We start from the raw sequence: 24,463 nt of genomic DNA on the forward strand, positions 1-24,463 counted from the left end.
CGCCATGGTGCCCGCTGAACGATTCGTATGTGCCCGCCTCTCACTATTCGACAGAGACAGAATTTTTTTTCCTAAACATTATTTTTAAATATGATTTATTTTTATTCATTTGTTACAGTTTTAATTATTCTTTTTTTGACTGCCTAGGTTTATTAAATATGTTTGATACTTGTCCCAACGTGCCTAGCGGCGAGCCAGACTGCACTATTTACGTTTTGTAAATACATCTCTCTGTGTGTATGCAATTTGAAAAAAAATGCCAAATAATTTTATTATTTTGAAACAGTTGTGTTTATAATTTATTAATACATTATGACTATAATATAATAAAAAAAATAAGAAAATAAATTATGGTAAAATGTTAAATAACAAGTTATGGAAGGAGTTTGTCGATTTAAAAAAAGGTGGTGCCCGCCACCCTATCGATATTTTTAGAATGTGCTCTAGAGTAGAAAAAGGTTGGGAACCCCTGCCCTAGATCTAGATCTATATTATATTTTATACATCAGAGTAGCCAGCCCTTTGTTTACAAGGGTGAAGTAGTAAACAAACTAGACCGTAAACCCGGAAATATACTTTAACGATTTATTTATACTAGATCTAGATCTAGTTTTAGAAATATCGCTTTATGACATGTAAGTTAAAAATACTTTTTTTTCATGACCTTTGTTAGTAGAACGTAGAACCTATCTATAGCGACACCGAAGTCTGATTTGAATCCGGGCTGCTAAGTATTAGTAAGGGGCGTACGGCGTAAAGGTAATCTATCGTTTTGGGTACGTAAAATCGCCCGCGGCTATTAATTAATGTACGAAAACGTTACCTCATTGTCAAGGCTGTAATAGAAGTATATTTTGATATGTTTGTGTCAAATATTATAGATAAATGAATAATAAACCTAAATCAATGGCTAAATATATTAATATAGGCCAGAAATTAACTTTAAACATCAGTGTCTGCAAGCAAGATTTGCTATATAAACAGCAGCCATTTGTAAAATAGAGTGACTTCCGCCTGAATCTCGCGCTATAAGTCTATAAAAATAAAACTTTAACAAGATGGCTGCTATAGTAAATGAGCATGGTTGCATCTGTTGGAAACATCGCTGGTGTTCATTTATTACTGAAAAGTTTTAATTCAATTGTTTAAAAACAGGTACATAAATGAAACAAGGAAACATTTTTGTATTTTTCAAAACATAAATCCTCCTCAAAATGTGAAATAATTATTAAAATTTAAGGAGTCACCTGTTTTTCACATTACTAGTCGCGGGCGATTTTACGTACCCAAAACGATAGATTACCTGGGTTATAGATCTAAGTAAAAGTAGGCCTATAGCTGGTAATTTTTAATGTATAGGCCTACAATTTTTTTTAGCTTAATCAATTGTATACTATACTTTCTTACTAACTATACTAATGAATTTACTATTAGACTATTAGTATTAGTCTCATACTTATGAGTTATTAACTTAATCCTCATTACTCCCTGTGGAGTATAGGGCAGGGCAATCACAAATCTCCGCCATTCCACTCTGTCCTCGACGAGCCACTTCAATTCGTGCCTGGTCTTGCCAAATCAATTTGAAAACTATTTAAAAAATCTGTCTAGAATTTATATTCCTGATTTTTTTTTTACCAACAATTCTTATTAATTGTAAATTCATCAATAATAATGATATTCTTTCCCATTTAAAAGCTTAATTGAATGGTAGAGCATTTGGCTGCTCTCCCAAATGTTTTGAGATTTTAATCTCTGTTCAAAGTTGTGATTGTAAGATGTCCATGAGTCCACTCAGTTCTGATGGGTACCTGACTTATGTTGGGGAAAGTAACAATATTAAAAAGACAATTCAATTACTGTATAAAATTTATGTAGATTTTAATAGAGCACTTTTGTTTCATAATTTATTATAAATATTCATAAAAATTATCGTTTTAGATTTTATAGAATTTTCACCTTTGTAGTCACTTTTCCCTCTCTATATATTTTTTTATTGAGCATGTGTGAAGCCCTGTTATAGAAATAGTTTTTTTTTTAAAGTTCTAATTAAGCTAGAAATATAAACATGATATCAGTGGAAAGCAGGCATTCTCCTCTAGCTAAGTGAAATGGATTCAGGATAAAATACTCAAAAATTTTATGTGTCACTTTTACCAGGTACTAGCATGAGACATTTATTTTTTTGTATTTTATCCCAAATCCAATTTCCCACAGGACAGGAAATTAAATCACAATTCTAACAAGTTTATGTTTTATTTCTTTTTTTTATTGAATTGTCTTTTATTAATTAGTTTTTTTTTTAAATTTAGACTCTCTTTTTCATTAAATTAAGTAGTGTTTTTACTTCTTCCATTTCATTAAGTTAATCAATGTTTTTAATTCATCCATTTCATTAAGTTAATTAGTGTTTTTAATTCATCCATTTCATTAAGTTAATTAGTGTTTTTACTTCATCCATTTCATTAAGTTAATCAATGTTTTTACTTCATCAGATACAATGAAGACTACATGGAGTCTACCTTGTCTATTAGTCAACAAAAACACACTGTTTATTCTTATTTGTTTGGTAAAAGGTAACAAATGCTATATATAATAAATAATATATGTGTAAAATAATTTGTATATAATTGTAAGTTAATTTGTTGTATAATATTTTTTAGCAAAATTGGACAGTACTAAACAACAAGTTTTATTTCCAGCGAACCAATCATTGATTCACTGAAACCCAATCATTGATTCACTGAAACCCAATCATTGATTCACTGAAACCCAATCATTGATTCACTGAAACACAATCATTGATTCACTGAAACCCAATCATTGATTCACTGAAACCCAATCAATGATTCACTGAAACCCAATCATTGATTCATTGAAACCCAATCATTGATTCATTGAAACCCAATCATTGATTCACTGAAACCCAATCATTGATTCACTGAAACCCAATCATTGATTCACTGAAACCCAATCAGCCCCAAGTCTGTCCACTCTATGCCCCTTGTGTATACTATAAAATTAAGCCTCTTGTGTCTACCAATAATTATGCCCCTTTGCCAATGCTAAAATTATGCCCCTTGTGCTAGCTATTAAAGGACTGCTTTTCCCCAGACACTTTGAGTGCCTGTACAGCCAACAGCTCCCAGACTTTTGATGTTATTGAAGAAAGTAATTACGACAGGTCAGGTAGTTTCTATTTGCACCTAACTTTGTTCTTGTTTTATTTTTTTGTCTAATACATGAAGACTGTGAGTTGGTGCACCAGTAAACCTTGAGTTGGTGACCTTGAGTTGGTGCACCAGTAAACCTTGAGTTGGTGCACCAGTAAACCTTGAGTTGGTGCACCAGTAAACCTTGAGTTGGTGACCTTGAGTTGGTGCACCAGTAAACCTTGAGTTGGTGCACCAGTAAACCTTGAGTTGGTGCACCAGTGAACCTTGAGTTGGTGCACCAGTAAACCTTGAGTTGGTGCACCAGTAAACCTTGAGTTGGTGACCTTGAGTTGGTGACCTTGAGTTGGTGACCTTGAGTTGGTGCACCAGTAAACCTTGAGTTGGTGACCTTGAGTTGGTGCACCAGTGAACCTTGAGTTGGTGCACCAGTAAACCTTGAGTTGGTGCACCAGTAAACCTTGAGTTGGTGACCTTGAGTTGGTGCACCAGTAAACCTTGAGTTGGTGCACCAGTAAACCTTGAGTTGGTGCACCAGTAAACCTTGAGTTGGTGACCTTGAGTTGGTGACCTTGAGTTGGTGCACCAGTAAACCTTGAGTTGGTGCACCAGTAAACCTTGAGTTGGTGCACCAGTAGAGTTGGTGCACCAGTAAACCTTGTTTATATCTTGCACAGGACCTACGCCTCCATCACTGAGGATGGGAAGCGGCCGCTGGGTTTCATGAAGGCAACCTGGTTCTACAACCAGCCAGACAACCCTTGTGTCCAAATTACAGCAGCAGCCAACAAAAGAGTTGAATTAATGGTCAGTTTTGGTGGATGGTCAGTTTTGGTGGCCGGTCAGTTGAATTAATGGTCAGTTTTGGTGGATGGTCAGTTTTGGTGGCCGGTCAGTTTTAGTGGCCGGTCAGTTGAATTAATGGTCAGTTTTGGTGGCCGGTCAGTTTTGGTGGTCGGTCAGTTGAATTAATGGTCAGTTTTGGTGGCCGGTCAGTTTTAGTGGCCGGTCAGTTGAATTAATGGTCAGTTGTAGTGGCCTGTCAGTTTTGGTGGCCGGTCAGTTGAATTAATGGTCAGTTTTGGTGGCCGGTCAGTTGAATTAATGGTCAGTTTTGGTGGTCGGTCAGTTTTAGTGGCCGGTCAGTTGAATTAATGGTCAGTTTTAGTGGCCGGTCAGTTGAATTAATGGTCAGTTTTAGTGGCCGGTCAGTTTTAGTGGCCGGTCAGTTTTAGTGGCCGGTCAGTTGAATTAATGGTCAGTTTTAGTGGCCGGTCAGTTTTAGTGGCCGGTCAGTTTTAGTGGCCGGTCAGTTTTAGTGGCCGGTCATTGAGAAGACAATCAGTCAGAACACTAGACAATCAGTCACAAGACAAGTTGGGTTTTTTTTTATTTAGTAGTGTTGAATTATTTTTTTTTAGTACATTTGGTTCCTATTTTCATTTAACAAATTTTATAAACTGTTAGCTTTTTTTTTGTTTTCATTGTGTTCATTAAGTTCATAGACTAATGTTAGGATTTTAGCCATAGACTAATGTTAGGATTTTAGCAATAGACTAATGTTAGGATTTTAGCCATAGACTAATGTTAGGATTTTAGCCATAGACTAATGTTAGGATTTTAGCCATAGACTAATGTTAGGATTTTAGCCATAGACTAATGTTAGGATTTTAGCCATAGACTAATGTTAGGATTTTAGCCATAGACTAATGTTAGGATTTTAGCCATAGACTAATGTTAGGATTTTAGCCATAGACTAATGTTAGGATTTTAGCCATAGACTAATGTTAGGATTTTAGCCATAGACTAATGTTAGGATTTTAGCCATAGACTAATGTTAGGATTTTAGCCATAGACTAATGTTAGGATTTTAGCCATAGACTAATGTTAGGATTTTAGCCATAGACTAATGTTAGGATTTTAGCCATAGACTAATGTTAGGATTTTAGCCATAGACTAATGTTAGGATTTTAGCCATAGACTAATGTTAGGATTTTAGCCATAGACTAATGTTAGGATTTTAGCCATAGACTAATGTTAGGATTTTAGCCAGTCTGGTTTTGACCAGGCTTGCACTGACCAGATAGTTTAAAGATAAGGGACGTAGATTAGTCCAGTCAGGGCTTACATTTATTCTGTCTAACATTATCTTATTCAATTTTTTTGTGTAGTATGAAACAGTACCAAAGGCCAAGTTATTCTGTCTAACATTATCTTATTCAATTTTTTTGTGTAGTATGAAACAGTACCAAAGGCCAAGTTATTCTGTCTAACATTATCTTATTCAATTTTTGTGTGTAGTATGAAACAGTACCAAAGGCCAAGTTATTCTGTCTAACATTATCTTATTCAATTTTTTTGTGTAGTATGAAACAGTACCAAAGGCCAAGTTATTCTGTCTAACATTATCTTATTCAATTTTTTTGTGTAGTATGAAACAGTACCAAAGGCCAAGTTATTCTGTCTAACATTATCTTATTCAATTTTTTTGTGTAGTATGAAACAGTACCAAAGGCCAAGTTATTCTGTCTAACATTATCTTATTCAATTTTTTTGTGTAGTATGAAACAGTACCAAAGGCCAATTTATTCTGTCTAACATTATCTTATTCAATTTTTTTGTGTAGTATGAAACAGTACCAAAGGCCAAGTTATTCTGTCTAACATTATCTTATTCAATTTTTTTGTGTAGTATGAAACAGTACCAAAGGCCAAGTTATTCTGTCTAACATTATCTTATTCAATTTTTTTGTGTAGTATGAAACAGTACCAAAGGCCAAGTTATTCTGTCTAACATTATCTTATTCAATTTTTTTGTGTAGTATGAAACAGTACCAAAGGCCAAGTTATTCTGTCTAACATTATCTTATTCAATTTTTTTGTGTAGTATGAAACAGTACCAAAGGCCAAGTTATTCTGTCTAACATTATCTTATTCAATTTTTGTGTGTAGTATGAAACAGTACCAAAGGCCAAGTTATTCTGTCTAACATTATCTTATTCAATTTTTGTGTGTAGTATGAAACAGTACCAAAGGCCAAGTTATTCTGTCTAACATTATCTTATTCAATTTTTTTGTGTAGTATGAAACAGTACCAAAGGCCAAGTTATTCTGTCTAACATTATCTTATTCAATTTTTGTGTGTAGTATGAAACAGTACCAAAGGCCAAGTTATTCTGTCTAACATTATCTTATTCAATATTTTTGTGTAGTATGAAACAGTACCAAAGGCCAAGTTATTCTGTCTAACATTATCTTATTCAATTTTTGTGTGTAGTATGAAACAGTACCAAAGGCCAAGTTATTCTGTCTAACATTATCTTATTCAATTTTTGTGTGTAGTATGAAACAGTACCAAAGGCCAAGTTATTCTGTCTAACATTATCTTATTCAATTTTTGTGTGTAGTATGAAACAGTACCAAAGGCCAATTTATTCTGTCTAACATTATCTTATTCAATTTTTTTGTGTAGTATGAAACAGTACCAAAGGCCAAGTTATTCTGTCTAACATTATCTTATTCAATTTTTTTGTGTAGTATGAAACAGTACCAAAGGCCAAGTTATTCTGTCTAACATTATCTTATTCAATTTTTTTGTGTAGTATGAAACAGTACCAAAGGCCAAGTTATTCTGTCTAACATTATCTTATTCAATTTTTGTGTGTAGTATGAAACAGTACCAAAGGCCAAGTTATTCTGTCTAACATTATCTTATTCAATTTTTTTGTGTAGTATGAAACAGTACCAAAGGCCAATTTATTCTGTCTAACATTATCTTATTCAATTTTTTTGTGTAGTATGAAACAGTACCAAAGGCCAATTTATTCTGTCTAACATTGTCTTATTCAATTTTTTTGTGTAGTATGAAACAGTACCAAAGGCCAAGTTATTCTGTCTAACATTATCTTATTCAATTTTTTTGTGTAGTATGAAACAGTACCAAAGGCCAAGTTATTCTGTCTAACATTATCTTATTCAATTTTTTTGTGTAGTATGAAACAATACCAAAGGCCAAGTTATTCTGTCTAACATTATCTTATTCAATTTTTGTGTGTAGTATGAAACAGTACCAAAGGCCAAGTTATTCTGTCTAACATTATCTTATTCAATTTTTGTGTGTAGTATGAAACAGTACCAAAGGCCAAGTTATTCTAACATTATCTTATTCAATTTTTTTGTGTAGTATGAAACAGTACCAAAGGCCAATTTATTTTGTCTAACATTATCTTATTCAATTTTTTTGTGTAGTATGAAACAGTACCAAAGGCCAAGTTATTCTAACATTATCTTATTCAATTTTTTTGTGTAGTATGAAACAGTACCAAAGGCCAAGTTATTCTGTCTAACATTATCTTATTCAATTTTTGTGTGTAGTATGAAACAGTACCAAAGGCCAAGTTATTCTGTCTAACATTATCTTATTCAATTTTTGTGTGTAGTATGAAACAGTACCAAAGGCCAAGTTATTCTAACATTATCTTATTCAATTTTTTTGTGTAGTATGAAACAGTACCAAAGGCCAAGTTATTCTGTCTAACATTATCTTATTCAATTTTTTTGTGTAGTATGAAACAGTACCAAAGGCCAATTTATTCTGTCTAACATTATCTTATTCAATTTTTGTGTGTAGTATGAAACAGTACCAAAGGCCAAGTTATTCTGTCTAACATTATCTTATTCAATTTTTTTGTGTAGTATGAAACAGTACCAAAGGCCAATTTATTCTGTCTAACATTATCTTATTCAATTTTTTTGTGTAGTATGAAACAGTACCAAAGGCCAATTTATTCTGTCTAACATTGTCTTATTCAATTTTTTTGTGTAGTATGAAACAGTACCAAAGGCCAAGTTATTCTGTCTAACATTATCTTATTCAATTTTTTTGTGTAGTATGAAACAGTACCAAAGGCCAAGTTATTCTGTCTAACATTATCTTATTCAATTTTTTTGTGTAGTATGAAACAGTACCAAAGGCCAAGTTATTCTGTCTAACATTATCTTATTCAATTTTTTTGTGTAGTATGAAACAGTACCAAAGGCCAAGTTATTCTGTCTAACATTATCTTATTCAATTTTTTTGTGTAGTATGAAACAGTACCAAAGGCCAAGTTATTCTGTCTAACATTATCTTATTCAATTTTTGTGTGTAGTATGAAACAGTACCAAAGGCCAATTTATTCTGTCTAACATTATCTTATTCAATTTTTTTGTGTAGTATGAAACAGTACCAAAGGCCAAGTTATTCTGTCTAACATTATCTTATTCAATTTTTTTGTGTAGTATGAAACAGTACCAAAGGCCAAGTTATTCTGTCTAACATTATCTTATTCAATTTTTTTGTGTAGTATGAAACAGTACCAAAGGCCAAGTTATTCTGTCTAACATTATCTTATTCAATTTTTGTGTGTAGTATGAAACAATACCAAAGGCCAAGTTATTCTGTCTAACATTATCTTATTCAATTTTTTTGTGTAGTATGAAACAGTACCAAAGGCCAAGTTATTCTGTCTAACATTATCTTATTCAATTTTTGTGTGTAGTATGAAACAGTACCAAAGGCCAATTTATTCTGTCTAACATTATCTTATTCAATTTTTGTGTGTAGTATGAAACAGTACCAAAGGCCAAGTTATGGTAAGTTGTTTTGTTTGTGTATGGGTTGTAGAGGAACTTTCAAATCACTTCCATGACTTATTGGTCCTCTTTAACTAGTACTAGTCTAATATGGTGGTGCCTAAAAAGCTGATTTAAATTTGTTTTAAGCAAATTAATTTAAATTAAAAAAACATTTTCTTCTCTTAATTATTATTAAAATCAGGCATACTAAAACATGAGACAGATATAAAAAGAAATATATAAAAATTATGAATCTAAGTGCAAAAAACATAATGAAAAAAACATGAGAGACCATAAGACTAACCTCAATGTTTAAATACTTTTGACCGGTTTGCAGTATATGAAGTTTCTCTTTTCATACCTTTAGGGGGAATAAATGTGTTAAAACATATTTTAGTGAGATTTGTTATCTCATGGTGGATATACTTTGCGAAGAAATAGGTTGAATTTTTAAATAAGGAAATGGTTTCAATAATTAATTTATATTATACTAATATATTATATATATTTATATATATATAATTATTATTTTATTTTGCGGGTGGGGGGGGGGGGGGGGCTTTTTTCTAGTTCCGCCACTGGTTAATCTGTTTCATGGGGGGGGGGTGTTATACCATTTTTGTAAGGGGGTTGGAGGGTAAGTTATTTTGTGGAGGGGTATGTTGTTTTGTTTGGACAGAGGGGGGGGGGGGGGGGGGTTAGTTACATTTTCATCTCCAAGTTTATTCCCATTAAAAATAGTTAAGATTGAGTTCCAATGAAAGTCATTTCAAGTTTTACATTTTGTCTCTCTGCAGTGTCAGTTTCCAAGGACCAAAACTCTGCTCAGATTCAGGAACAGTAAGTCTGATTTTCTAGTCGTATGTACTTGTACACAACAGTTGCTAAACCTGGAGGCGGCTCCAAAATAGTGGGAGCACTTGGTTGGCTCACAAAATAGTGGGAGCACTTGGTTGGCTCACAAAATAGTGGGAGCACTTGGTTGGGAGAGGCTCACAAAATAGTGGGAGCACTTGGTTGGGAGAGGCTCACAAAATAGTGGGAGCACTTGGTTGGGAGAGGCTCACAAAATAGTGGGAGCACTTGGTTGGGAGAGGCTCACAAAATAGTGGGAGCACTTGGTTGGGAGAGGCTCACAAAATAGTGGGAGCACTTGGTTGGGAGAGGCTCACAAAATAGTGGGAGCACTTAGTTGGGAGAGGCTCACAAAATAGTGGGAGCACTTGGTTGGCTCACAAAATAGTGGGAGCACTTGGTTGGCTCACAAAATAGTGGGAGCACTTTGTTGGGAGAGGCTCACAAAATAGTGGGAGCACTTGGTTGGGAGAGGCTCACAAAATAGTGGGAGCACTTGGTTGGGAGAGACTCACAAAATAGTGGGAGCACTTGGTTGGGAGAGGCTCACAAAATAGTGGGAGCACTTGGTTGGGAGAGGCTCACAAAATAGTGGGAGCACTTGGTTGGGAGAGGCTCACAAAATAGTGGGAGCACTTGGGAGAGGCTCACAAAATAGTGGGAGCACTTGGTTGGCTCACAAAATAGTGGGAGCACTTGGTTGGGAGAGGCTCACAAAATAGTGGGAGCACTTGGTTGGCTCACAAAATAGTGGGAGCACTTGGTTGGGAGAGGCTCACAAAATAGTGGGAGCACTTGGTTGGCTCACAAAATAGTGGGAGCACTTTGTTGGCTCACAAAATAGTGGGAGCACTTAGTTGGGAGAGGCTCACAAAATAGTGGGAGCACTTGGTTGGCTCACAAAATAGTGGGAGCACTTGGTTGGGAGAGGCTCACAAAATAGTGGGAGCACTTGGTTGGCTCACAAAATAGTGGGAGCACTTTGTTGGGAGAGGCTCACAAAATAGTGGGAGCACTTGGTTGGGAGAGGCTCACAAAATAGTGGGAGCACTTGGTTGGGAGAGGCTAACAAAATAGTGGGAGCACTTGGTTGGGAGAGGCTCACAAAATAGTGGGAGCACTTGGTTGGGAGAGACTCACAAAATAGTGGGAGCACTTGGTTGGGAGAGGCTCACAAAATAGTGGGAGCACTTGGTTGGGAGAGGCTCACAAAATAGTGGGAGCACTTTATTGGGAGAGGCTCACAAAATAGTGGGAGCACTTTATTGGGAGAGGCTCACAAAATAGTGGGAGCACTTGGTTGGGAGAGGCTCACAAAATAGTGGGAGCACTTGGTTGGGAGAGGCTCACAAAATAGTGGGAGCACTTGGGAGAGGCTCACAAAATAGTGGGAGCACTTGGTTGGGAGAGGCTCACAAAATAGTGGGAGCACTTGGTTGGGAGAGGCTCACAAAATAGTGGGAGCACTTGGGAGAGGCTCACAAAATAGTGGGAGCACTTGGTTGGGAGAGGCTCACAAAATAGTGGGAGCACTTGGTTGGGAGAGACTCACAAAATAGTGGGAGCACTTGGTTGGCTCACAAAATAGTGGGAGCACTTGGTTGGGAGAGGCTCACAAAATAGTGGGAGCACTTGGTTGGGAGAGGCTCACAAAATAGTGGGAGCACTTAGTTGGGAGAGGCTCACAAAATAGTGGGAGCACTTGGTTGGGAGAGGCTCACAAAATAGTGGGAGCACTTGGTTGGGAGAGGCTCACAAAATAGTGGGAGCACTTGGTTGGGAGAGGCTCACAAAATAATGGGAGCATTTGGGAGAGAGAGGCTCACAAAATAGTGGGAGCACTTGGGAGAGGCTCACAAAATAGTGGGAGCACTTGGTTGGGAGAGGCTCACAAAATAGTGGGAGCACTTGGTTGGGAGAGGCTCACAAAATAGTGGGAGCACTTGGTTGTAGCCAGCACCAGACCAGTCACATGAGGAGGATATCTTTCTCATGTGTTAGCTGACACCATTTAGGGGGGGGGGTAACACTAAGGCAAAAAATAGCAAAATATATAAAGAAAAACAATGATCTTTCGAGTTAAATGAATGATTTATTAGTTAAATAGTCTTCTGAGAGCCAAGTTGACAAATCCCGACAAGATTGGGGGGGGGGGGGGGGGGGGAAGGAGGAGTGGGTGACACCATGACGTAAACTGCTAACGATAGAGAAAACAATGCCAAATCCAGCCGTATTAACAACCTACTATAGATAAACATCTTTAGTGTTATCTGTGCACAGTTTAAAGATATCAAGGGGGGGGGGGGGGTGACACCAACAAAACGTTGTAACATTTGCCTGAGGAAAAAGCTTTAGATGAGAATTGTAATAACTGATATATTAATTGACTTTTGGGATAGGGGTGACACCAAGTTTAATAATTTTCTACTATAGCAATAATTTTTCACTTGAATTAATAATAGAATCAGGCCCTCAATGCTTATTCTAGGTGGATTAATATAAGTTGACGCCGTCGACAAAAGGTAGGGGAGGGGTGACACCAAATACACCGTCCACCGGAGTGGATGAGAATGAAACCACCTGGCGACGCCATTGCATGGGCTAGTAAATATTTCTAATATAAATAACTAGAGCTACACATGTAGGATAGAGCAATGTGGTGGGGTATAGAGATAATCATTGAATCAAGTTGTGGCTAAATAATAGCAATGCATGGTCATAGCAAGAGGATAATAAATGCTGACAATACAAGACATATGGCATAAAAAGCTTGATGATGATGTCTAGTGTTTTAAATAATCAAATACCTTCTGTAAAGAAGGGGGTGGGGGGGGGGTGGGGGTGGAATAGCGTCAGGTGCGCTGAGCAAGGGCGGTGATCATGGTGAGCGAGTTCTTCAGTTACCGGCCCTTTTATCGCACCAGCCTGTCCCATAAGCCTTTTCTCTCTGCTAGGGATGAGGCACATCATAGACTTAGCTCGGCTGAACAGTACGCTCAGGGGGGTCCAGCTGACCGGTGGGGGGGGGGGGGGGGGAGAAAGGGGGTAAGAGGCAGAACATAGGTAAGGGGTAGGGGTGGAGGTCGTAACAAAAATGGCAGTACCACCACATTACTTGCACAGTAAAAAGTAAAGAACTTATGGAAGTTAAGCTAGGTAAAAAAGTAAATAACTTAAAGGCCTGCCGTGTCTTCTCTGTTACAATGTGGTTACACATTCATGCACTGTTTGACCTCTGACCACCCGATAACCTATGACCTTGTGAATGTTTGACCTACAGGGTCAACAGTACCAATGTTTCCTTGCCCAAACCAATGTGGTCAGGCTGGAGTTTTCTGGAGACACGGGAGTGGAGTCTGACATCCAGTTTTGGTATCGATTGGTTATAGGACCAGGTAAGCTGTTCAATGATTGGTTATAGGACCAGGTAAGCTGTTCAATGATTGGTTATCGGACCAGGTAAGCTGTTCAATGATTGGTTATAGGACCAGGTAAGCTGTTCAATGATTGGTTATAGGACCAGGTAAGCTGTTCAATGATTGGTTATAGGACCAGGTAAGCTGTTCAATGATTGGTTATAGGACCAGGTAAGCTGTTCAATGATTGGTTATAGGACCAGGTAAGCTGTTCAATGATTGGTTATAGGACCAGGTAAGCTGTTCAATGATTGGTTATAGGACCAGGTAAGCTGTTCAATTATTGGTTATAGGACCAGGTAAGCTGTTCAATGATTGGTTATCGGACCAGGTAAGCTGTTCAATGATTGGTTATAGGACCAGGTAAGCTGTTCAATGATTGGTTATCGGACCAGGTATGCTGTTCAATGATTGGTTATCGGACCAGGTAAGCTGTTCAGTGATTGGTTATCGGACCAGGTAAGCTGTTCAATGATTGGTTATCGGACCAGGTAAGCTGTTCAATGATTGGTTATAGGACCAGGTAAGCTGTTCAATGATTGGTTATAGGACCAGGTAAGCTGTTCAATGATTGGTTATCGGACCAGGTAAGCTGTTCAATGATTGGTTATCGGACCAGGTAAGCTGTTCAATGATTGGTTATAGGACCAGGTAAGCTGTTCAATGATTGGTTATAGGACCAGGTAAGCTGTTCAATGATTGGTTATCGGACCAGGTAAGCTGTTCAATGATTGGTTATAGGACCAGGTAAGCTGTTCAATGATTGGTTATAGGACCAGGTAAGCTGTTCAATGATTGGTTATAGGACCAGGTAAGCTGTTCAATGATTGGTTATAGGACCAGGTAAGCTGTTCAATGATTGGTTATAGGACCAGGTAAGCTGTTCAATGATTGGTTATAGGACCAGGTAAGCTGTTCAATTATTGGTTATAGGACCAGGTAAGCTGTTCAATGATTGGTTATCGGACCAGGTAAGCTGTTCAATGATTGGTTATAGGACCAGGTAAGCTGTTCAATGATTGGTTATCGGACCAGGTATGCTGTTCAATGATTGGTTATCGGACCAGGTAAGCTGTTCAGTGATTGGTTATCGGACCAGGTAAGCTGTTCAATGATTGGTTATCGGACCAGGTAAGCTGTTCAATGATTGGTTATAGGACCAGGTAAGCTGTTCAATGATTGGTTATAGGACCAGGTAAGCTGTTCAATGATTGGTTATCGGACCAGGTAAGCTGTTCAATGATTGGTTATAGGACCAGGTAAGCTGTTCAATGATTGGTTATAGGACCAGGTAAGCTGTTCAATGATTGGTTATAGGACCAGGTAAGCTGTTCAATGATTGGTTATAGGACCAGGTAAGCTGTTCAATGATTGGTTATAGGACCAGGTAAGCTGTTCAATGATTGGTTATAGGACCAGGTAAGATGTTCAATGATTGGTTATAGGACCAGGTAAGCTGTTCAATGATTGGTTATAGGACCAGGTAAGCTGTTCAATGATTGGTTATAGGACCAGGTAAGCTGTTCAATGATTGGTTATAGGACCAGGTAAGCTGTTCAATGATTGGTTATAGGACCAGGTAAGCTGTTCAATTATTGGTTATAGGACCAGGTAAGCTGTTCAATGATTGGTTATCGGACCAGGTAAGCTGTTCAATGATTGGTTATAGGACCAGGTAAGCTGTTCAATGATTGGTTATCGGACCAGGTATGCTGTTCAATGATTGGTTATCGGACCAGGTAAGCTGTTCAGTGATTGGTTATCGGACCAGGTAAGCTGTTCAATGATTGGTTATCGGACCAGGTAAGCTGTTCAATGATTGGTTATAGGACCAGGTAAGCTGTTCAATGATTGGTTATAGGACCAGGTAAGCTGTTCAATGATTGGTTATCGGACCAGGTAAGCTGTTCAATGATTGGTTATCGGACCAGGTAAGCTGTTCAATGATTGGTTATAGGACCAGGTAAGCTGTTCAATGATTGGTTATAGGACCAGGTAAGCTGTTCAATGATTGGTTATCGGACCAGGTAAGCTGTTCAATGATTGGTTATAGGACCAGGTAAGCTGTTCAATGATTGGTTATAGGACCAGGTAAGCTGTTCAATGATTGGTTATAGGACCAGGTAAGCTGTTCAATGATTGGTTATAGGACCAGGTAAGCTGTTCAATGATTGGTTATAGGACCAGGTAAGCTGTTCAATGATTGGTTATAGGACCAGGTAAGCTGTTCAATTATTGGTTATAGGACCAGGTAAGCTGTTCAATGATTGGTTATCGGACCAGGTAAGCTGTTCAATGATTGGTTATAGGACCAGGTAAGCTGTTCAATGATTGGTTATCGGACCAGGTATGCTGTTCAATGATTGGTTATCGGACCAGGTAAGCTGTTCAGTGATTGGTTATCGGACCAGGTAAGCTGTTCAATGATTGGTTATCGGACCAGGTAAGCTGTTCAATGATTGGTTATAGGACCAGGTAAGCTGTTCAATGATTGGTTATAGGACCAGGTAAGCTGTTCAATTATTGGTTATAGGACCAGGTAAGCTGTTCAATGATTGGTTATCGGACCAGGTAAGCTGTTCAATGATTGGTTATAGGACCAGGTAAGCTGTTCAATGATTGGTTATCGGACCAGGTATGCTGTTCAATGATTGGTTATCGGACCAGGTAAGCTGTTCAGTGATTGGTTATCGGACCAGGTAAGCTGTTCAATGATTGGTTATCGGACCAGGTAAGCTGTTCAATGATTGGTTATAGGACCAGGTAAGCTGTTCAATGATTGGTTATAGGACCAGGTAAGCTGTTCAATGATTGGTTATCGGACCAGGTAAGCTGTTCAATGATTGGTTATCGGACCAGGTAAGCTGTTCAATGATTGGTTATAGGACCAGGTAAGCTGTTCAATGATTGGTTATAGGACCAGGTAAGCTGTTCAATGATTGGTTATCGGACCAGGTAAGCTGTTCAATGATTGGTTATAGGACCAGGTAAGCTGTTCAATGATTGGTTATAGGACCAGGTAAGCTGTTCAATGATTGGTTATAGGACCAGGTAAGCTGTTCAATGATTGGTTATAGGACCAGGTAAGCTGTTCAATGATTGGTTATAGGACCAGGTAAGCTGTTCAATGATTGGTTATAGGACCAGGTAAGCTGTTCAATTATTGGTTATAGGACCAGGTAAGCTGTTCAATGATTGGTTATCGGACCAGGTAAGCTGTTCAATGATTGGTTATAGGACCAGGTAAGCTGTTCAATGATTGGTTATCGGACCAGGTATGCTGTTCAATGATTGGTTATCGGACCAGGTAAGCTGTTCAGTGATTGGTTATCGGACCAGGTAAGCTGTTCAATGATTGGTTATCGGACCAGGTAAGCTGTTCAATGATTGGTTATAGGACCAGGTAAGCTGTTCAATGATTGGTTATAGGACCAGGTAAGCTGTTCAATGATTGGTTATCGGACCAGGTAAGCTGTTCAATGATTGGTTATAGGACCAGGTAAGCTGTTCAATGATTGGTTATAGGACCAGGTAAGCTGTTCAATGATTGGTTATAGGACCAGGTAAGCTGTTCAATGATTGGTTATAGGACCAGGTAAGCTGTTCAATGATTGGTTATAGGACCAGGTAAGCTGTTCAATGATTGGTTATAGGACCAGGTAAGATGTTCAATGATTGGTTATAGGACCAGGTAAGCTGTTCAATGATTGGTTATAGGACCAGGTAAGCTGTTCAATGATTGGTTATAGGACCAGGTAAGCTGTTCAATGATTGGTTATCGGACCAGGTAAGCTGTTCAATGATTGGTTATCGGACCAGGTAAGCTGTTCAATGATTGGTTATAGGACCAGGTAAGCTGTTCAATGATTGGTTATCGGACCAGGTATGCTGTTCAATGATTGGTTATCGGACCAGGTAAGCTGTTCAATGATTGGTTATAGGACCAGGTAAGCTGTTCAATGATTGGTTATCGGACCAGGTAAGCTGTTCAATGATTGGTTATAGGACCAGGTAAGCTGTTCTATGATTGGCTAATTTGTTGAAATAATCTGATCGGATTAGTCATTTAATCAATGTTGAAATGATCCTGGAATTTTCTGCCTCTGCCCACAGAGAGTGCTACAGACCCCAATGACTACTGGTGTGATGGACGAACTAAAGATGAGTTTCCGTCCTCTCTGAAGGAGCTGCCCCAAGACTACCCCCTCAATCTGGCCCCCACCCAGGCTTACAACACAGGGGACAGCCACACCCAGCCCTGCTGCCTTCTTTTCATTTCTCTGTACATCACTCTCTATCATATTGTGGCTGGTAACTTTATGTAGCTAAACCATCTCTTTACATCACTCTCTATCATATTGTGGCTGTTAACGTTATGTAGCTAAACAATCTCTTTACATCACTCTCTATCATATTGTGGCTGGTAACGTTATGTAGCTAAACAATCTCTTTACAACCTTGTCAGTAGTCTTATCATCCATGGCTTTAAAACTATTAACAAACACTAGAACTTGGTTAACATTTGATTTTATTTTTTTTTCAATTTTAATTCCAATAACATCTAGGTTTGAACATTTCAAATGTATATTGATAGATACGTCTCTAGTGATGATCAGTGTGTTCACTTGATTGTTTGAGGCCGTCGGCCATCTTTGAAATAAATCTTTCATATAGTGCAGGGGTCTCCAAACTGCGGACCGGATGCGGCCCGCGAGGTCTTCTCATCCGGCCCGCGGTGATCTTTTTGTCCTCGGAAAAAAAATTGTTTGTTAGAGGTGGCTGAGGAGTGAGGAGCTTTGCCCAGAATACTCAAAACAATTTGAAAATGTAGATTTGGGTGCAAGTACCATTGCCCGTCGTGTTGCAGACATTGGTGAAAACATTGTAACTCTAATAGCGAAAAATACAAGCAAGTTTCACTATTTTTTAATTGCAATGGATGAGTCGCTGGACTACTGTTCCACATCTCAACTGCTTATGTTCATTACAGGTGTGGATGAAGACAATAACAGCACAAAAGTTGGCTTCCCTACATAACTTGTATGGCACTGTTACCGGAGATGATATATTCAATGAGATTAAAAAAACATTTGCTAGTTAAAACTTGGACTGGACTAACCTCAGCTGAATGTTGATGGAGGAAAGTACATGAGTGGCTTAAAGAAAGGCTTGGTTGGACAAGGGAATGAGAAAAACATTCTACAACCAATGTTCCTACATTATTCACCATCAAGGTCTGTGTGCTTAATATATGGGCATTAGCAGTGGACTGAATACAGTGGTGAAGATGGTGAATTTAATAAAGCCACATGGGCTCAACCATAGATAGTTCAGAGATGTATTGAAAGATACAAACACAGAATTGCAAGATGTACCCTATTATTCAGCAGTAAGATGGCTAACTTGTGAGAACATTTTGAGCAGAGTATTCAGGTTAAGAAAGGAAATAGGTGACTTCCTGGAAAGTAAAGGCAAGCTACAGCCATTAATATCTGATGAAGAGATGGTATAGAAATTGGCCTCTGCTGCAGATGAAACTAGTCATTTCAATTTTCTGAACCTAAAACTACAAGAGAGGGAAATCTAGTTTCTGATCTATACACCCATCTAAAGGCTTTCAGATCCAAACTTGTCATGTTTTTGGAACAAGTTCAAGCCAACAACTTGACGCACTTTCAGCAGTGCTAGGTCTTCGTGGCTGAAGCAACCACAGAGTTCCCTACGTCATTTGCATGCGAGATCATCAAAGACCCCCAGCTGCAGTTTCAGTAGCGGTTTTCTGACTAGGATTCAAAGGCAAAAGAAGTGAGACTGTTTCAAAGCCCATTTGAAGCAAATGTAACCAGTTGCCCAGATGAACTGCAGATGGAGGTTATTGGGTTGCAAGAAAATAACTTCCTTAGAGACAAGTTTTAAAAACGGCGGGTGTTTTTTTGTAAGTGTTTGCCCAAGAACAAACTTGGACCTCGAGTGTGTTGTCGGCCCCCGACAGCGTTTCTTTCAGACTTTTTTCTCGCATGGTGGGGTGGGGTGGAAGGTGTGGGGGCGGTAAAAATCTGAATATATTTCGATACAAATTATATTTCGTGGGGGGGGGGGGGGGGGGGGATCCGCCACCCCACAGATATCCATGGAAGAAACTCTGGCCCCCGAACTGATATTTGATAGTTAACGCGGCCCTCGGGCTGAAAAGTTTGGAGACCCTGATCTAGTGCAAAGAATTGATTTGGCACAATGAAAGTATTTTGTTGGGTTGTTGCTGTTTTTGTAATGTAACACTACCAATGTAACACTACCAATGTAACACTACCAATGTAACACTAACAATGTAACACTAACAATGTAACAATACCAGTGTAACTACCAATTTTACATTTCTTGTCAAATTATGTTTGGGTTGACACTTAAACTTGCAGTGTCTCACACTCAATCACACACAATCACATACATTACAATCACGCAACAGATATTCACATATTTCCATAGGCCAGTCTAGATCCACTGCCCAAATATTGCTGTTATTCAGATAACAGATTCAAACTTTAGACATCACACTGACCAACACAACAACTGACCAACACAACAGCTGACCAACACAACAACTGACCAACACAACAACTGACCAACACAACAACTGACCAACACTACAACTGACGTAGCTATGTTTCCCATGAAGAAACATTTTGAAAAGCTCTCTAAAGGGACCTGACTTGGATGGAGAACTAGGAAAGTTTGTCAACATGGTTTTCTCCCTTTGGTGGGCGGATCTCATGATGTCTCCCTACCACAACAACGCGACATAACTTTATTCTGCTTGTATATTTTAAAACTGTTTTCCTTTATATTGAACTTCATTGTGGGTTATTTGTACCAGTGGTGTTTTACTTTATATAAGCCATGGGCTTTACTACATGGTGAACGATATTAGTGACAAAGAAAAGAAAAACTAAATAACTAAAAATCCGACACATTTAACATAACATAGGTTAACAATACCTATTAGAACAACCAAATTATATATATAATTAGTCAACACAGCACCTTATTAAATGCACACACTGATTAAGAGACTTAAATGACACAGTTAAAAATCCGGCTATTCAGTGGTATTTATGTTTTTTTAAAGTAATTTGTATTAATTTTGGCTGTGAAAATAGTATACATTTCATAGCGTACTTCTTTATAAGTTGATCTAAATCAAATTTGAAATAAATAGTTAATGTCTTCAAGTTCTAAAATTGGAAGATGACGGCATTAGTGTTGTGTACTTTCCGTAGTTTAAAAAAGTGGGGCATGTGACGTCATTGTTTTTTGCGTGCTTGTCACAATAATAAACACTTTTCCAGTTGCCTAAGTAAAAATGTTTTTCTACATTCCAATAAGCCTTTATTTTTATTTTATTTCTTTAAATAAAATTTAGTTTATACATTTAAAACATCCAATATATTATTTTCAATAAAAGTCCGTATCTTTAACTTTAAGTTCTCCATATATCGCTGAAGATACTGATAGACTCGGGACATATTTTGCGGACAGAAAGAGAAGTGCGTCATGGGCTTGTATATATTTGGATTGAAAATCCTTGTGGGTTATTTGTATCAGTGGGTTTTTTCTTCTATTGTACTAGGTTTTTTTTTCACGGTAACATTTTTCTACACATTTTTTTCTAAAACTTTTCTACACAATTTACTACAGATTATCACACTTCGAACTGAGCAGGTCTCAGGCAATATTGAAAAATAATAAACATATTTAAATGAGCTTCTTATATTTGTGCATACCAACTTCATTTGTGAGTAGTGTGGTGTGCGCGGTGTGGTGTGGGTAGTGGTGTGCGCAGTGTGGTGTGGGTGCCAGATACATGTTTGTGTGTGTGTGGCTAATTACTTTGGTCATAGTTAAATAAATATTCAGCCATAACGATAGTACATTCTGTGGCCATCATACCCATTGTGTACATTCTGTGGCCATCATACCATTGTGTACATTCTGTGGCCATCATACACATTGTGTACATTCTGTGGCCATCATACACATTGTGTACATTCTGTGGCCATCATACACATTGTGTACATTCTGTGGCCATCATACACATTGTGTACATTCTGTGGCCATCATACCATTGTGTACATTCTGTGGCCATCATACCATTGTGTACATTCTGTGGCCATCATACCCATAGTGTACATTCTGTGGCCATCATACCCATTGTGTACATCCGTTGATTACATACATTTTTTACCAGTGGCCATCACACCCGTTGACCACTTCTTACCAACACGGACACTGAGATAAAATTCTGGTAAGGGGGGGGGGGACTTCCGTAATGGCATACAAGTAAATAGGCAAGCATAGACCAGGTAAACATTACCAGGAGGGCAGGCTAAAGGTCAGCAGGCTAAAGGTCAGCAGGCTTCTGCTTACACGTCTTGGGTGGAGTTACATCCAACTTTCTCCTGACCGAGTTGGCCCACAGGTACCTAGTATGTTGGCCCACAGTTAGGTACCTAGTATGTTGGCCCACAGTTAGGTACCTAGTCTTCTAGGCTGCGTGGTAAAAATATTTCACAACTGCTCATATACGAAACTGACGTATAGTTTATGGTGACTTTTTATGCAGCACAAGCGTACCCGTCCCCGTGCGTTGCCGCGGTCTCAGAAGAAAGTCTGACGGCTAGTCACAACATAGCCCGGGACGAATCGCACCCTGCCCGGGCGCGGTAGGACGCGCCTGATTTAATTTACTGAACGACCATAATACTATATCTTATCCATATTCTATCGCACTCTTGAAGAGGATATGCTCCTTTTTTACTTTTTCCTATATACGAAGTATAGAGAAAGTCTTGTAATCGTGCAAAAAATAAACCGGGAGTGATCTCCCCTAAACTTTCTCGAATATTCTTATATAAAACAACAGGGGATGGGAACTCGGGATATAGTTATGATTTTTAATCCATTTTAAATACTTAAACTTTTTAAAATTATAGAATCTCATAGAGAAAAAGAATTGCGCACCAAGCGAACGCCAAATAACGATGTTCATAACAGTGCGCAATATTATTAGTACTTTATAAATTTACATGCGTCTTTTGAGAAATCGGAAATAGCGTAAATTAGTACTTCCGGTCAACGGAAATTACTCAAAATTTAACAGAAGGTAGAGAATTAGATCTTTTACTTACATGCGAAATGTCATTTATTTATCTGAAACAGTACTCAAGTTATAGGCTTTTGAAAAATTCAAAGCAGAAAAAGTACCACTTCCGGTTATCGGAAATCGCTCAAAAGTTGATACGGATATACGATTGTGATAAAATACTTATATATGAAACGTAATTTTGCAATCTTGTCCGTATGACTGTGTGTTTGTGTGTGTGTGTGTTTTTGTGTGTGTGTAAACACGATAACTTGAGTACCGTTACAGCTAGGTTGATGAAATTTCATATATAAGTATTTTATCAAAATCGTAGATCCGTATCAACTTTTGAGCGATTTCCGATAACCGGAAGTGGTACTATTTCTACCTGAAAAAATTACCAATGCCGGACTGTGGAGAAAAAGTGGGCAAGATCCTATTGGTAAAATACAAAAGTGCAAATGGTGATTGGCCGGACACATGAGACATCAACTAACTAGCACATGACCAGACAGGCTCGAGACTGCCCAAAGGAAAGAATAAAGTCGGTAGACCAAAACAAATTTGGGAAAAAAGTTATCTGTAGGAGAAGAAGAAGCAGCCGGAATAATGTGGACCCAACTTGGAGGAATCGCCCAGAACCAAGCACGGTGGAGAGCTGTGGTTGCGTCCCTTGGCTCCACAAGGGATCCACAGGAAAGTTGCTGATGAATTGAAGTCGATATCTACTTTGTAATGGCGTGTGTGTGAGGGGGAAACAACGATCGAGTGATAAGAAGGAAAGAGTTATCTGGTGTCAATAAAAGAGCTCTTTAGTTTTCTCAAACCTAAATAACTACATAATGTACGGACAATGAACAAATATTTTGTTTCAAAGAGTAATTTAACTTTTCAACTACCACTGTGAATAGAATGCTCTCCCCCCCCCCCCCCCCCCCACAGTCCCACCCTCACCCCAGCTTGAATAGATAACATAGAAGTCTTTATTCAAGTTTACCCTAAGGCTGTACAGGACGACTTAATGCCCTTGGCGTATCGCCGGCCTAACAAGTCTATCAGAAACAAAACAAGATAAATGTTTGTGTGGCGAGGCCAAAGTTCGGGTTCATTTCAAATAGAGGACAGAGCCGACTCCAGCAGTAGTTGTATTTGTTCAGCAAATTCTTAGTTCAAATCTTTTCTTTCTTGCGTTCTCCACATGCTATCACACGCCCCCCCCCACCCCTACATCAACCACATTTTCCCGTCTTCGTTATAACTGACATTAACCCCCCCCCCCCCCACTGTACATGACCCGCCCCACCCCCAAATTTGTGTAGTAGAGTACGTTGTGTTTTGACCAATTACTACTATAAAATATTGTTCTCAGACAAGTATAGATTTTAAAAAAGATTATCTTTTCCCGTTTGTACCCAAGACACATAAGGCAGATGATGTAGAGTTAATATGTTGATGTTCATGATTCTGGTTGAGGTTGTGGTGAGGGTTATCGTTAGGGTGTAAGTTGATGTTGATGTTGATGTTCCTGTTCATGTTCATTGTTTGTGTTTCTGTTTGTGCTTGTGATAGTGGTTGGCTAGGGCAAGGTTTAGAGTTAGGTTTAATGTTATATATATTTTCTCAAAATATTTGCATATAGAAATTAAATTGGAAACTAAAAATATTTATTTCCAAAAAGACGAGCAGTGTTAACACACAGTCACGGTCCTTTTTTCTTTTTATGGAGGCCAGTGCAGGGCCCGGCCGTAACGGCTAGTACATTATTGACAACATATTTGACAAAAGAACACAAAGAAATAATGTTTACTTTCATTTGGTTAACTTCTGTATAGCTACTCAATCTCAAACTGTGATAGATTAGAATCACTGACGAGAAGCCACATTGGTTGTTAACAGTAGTTTATTCACACCATGAGGAGAGAGAGAGAGGGCGGAAGTGACGAGACACTTATATACATAAACATGTAAGGGACATCACTCAAGATAACAATATAAATATAATACTAATACAGAAGAGTGAGTTCCCTTGACTTCACAAGTCTCACTATATTACATCCCTTTACCCTTAGTAAACACAACACATCTCTCAATAGAACAATTTACAGTATCCTAAAATCACCAATTATATTGTAACATGAACACTATGGTAGATTACATCCTTACAAACAATGCACAATATGTTACAACATAATTAAAATACAAACAATGATGTCAAAGTCCTTTTTGACCTTTAAAATCATAGGTCTAACTTATTTGGGACTTTGA

At 38.2% G+C, this 24,463-nt stretch overlaps 1 protein-coding gene across 3 annotated transcripts; it reads left to right on the forward strand.

The window, feature by feature from the left end:
* Window positions 1-520: 520 nt before the first annotated feature.
* LOC131942203 (uncharacterized) lies at window positions 521-20,827 on the forward strand. Of its 3 annotated transcripts, none has more exons than XM_059301935.1 (8): window positions 521-635; window positions 2,496-2,576; window positions 3,115-3,184; window positions 3,851-3,980; window positions 8,778-8,806; window positions 9,586-9,628; window positions 12,924-13,038; window positions 17,173-20,827. In XM_059301935.1, the coding sequence occupies exons 1-8, from the start codon at window positions 629-631 to the stop codon at window positions 17,382-17,384; spliced, it is 687 nt and encodes a 228-aa protein (XP_059157918.1). In that variant the 5' UTR covers window positions 521-628; the 3' UTR covers window positions 17,385-20,827. The 3 variants fall into 3 exon arrangements, with proteins under 3 accessions (XP_059157918.1, XP_059157920.1, XP_059157919.1); XM_059301937.1 differs by lacking the exon at window positions 521-635 and adding an exon at window positions 687-759; XM_059301936.1 differs by lacking the exon at window positions 521-635 and adding an exon at window positions 888-1,155.
* Window positions 20,828-24,463: the final 3,636 nt, after the last annotated feature.

The sequence above is a fragment of the Physella acuta genome, unplaced genomic scaffold (genome assembly GCF_028476545.2).
Source record: "Physella acuta isolate Inbredline_101_S28 unplaced genomic scaffold, ASM2847654v3 ptg000394l, whole genome shotgun sequence".
Lineage (NCBI taxonomy): Eukaryota > Metazoa > Mollusca > Gastropoda > Physidae > Physella > Physella acuta.

Bases quoted from the DNA above. Each gene is read 5' to 3' on its own strand.
- LOC131942203 (XM_059301935.1), top strand. The intron at 3,185-3,850 runs GTCAGGTAGTTT...TATCTTGCACAG, and splicing joins GAAGAAAGTAATTACGACAG to GACCTACGCCTCCATCACTG. The intron at 3,981-8,777 runs GTCAGTTTTGGT...TTTTGTGTGTAG, and splicing joins ACAAAAGAGTTGAATTAATG to TATGAAACAGTACCAAAGGC.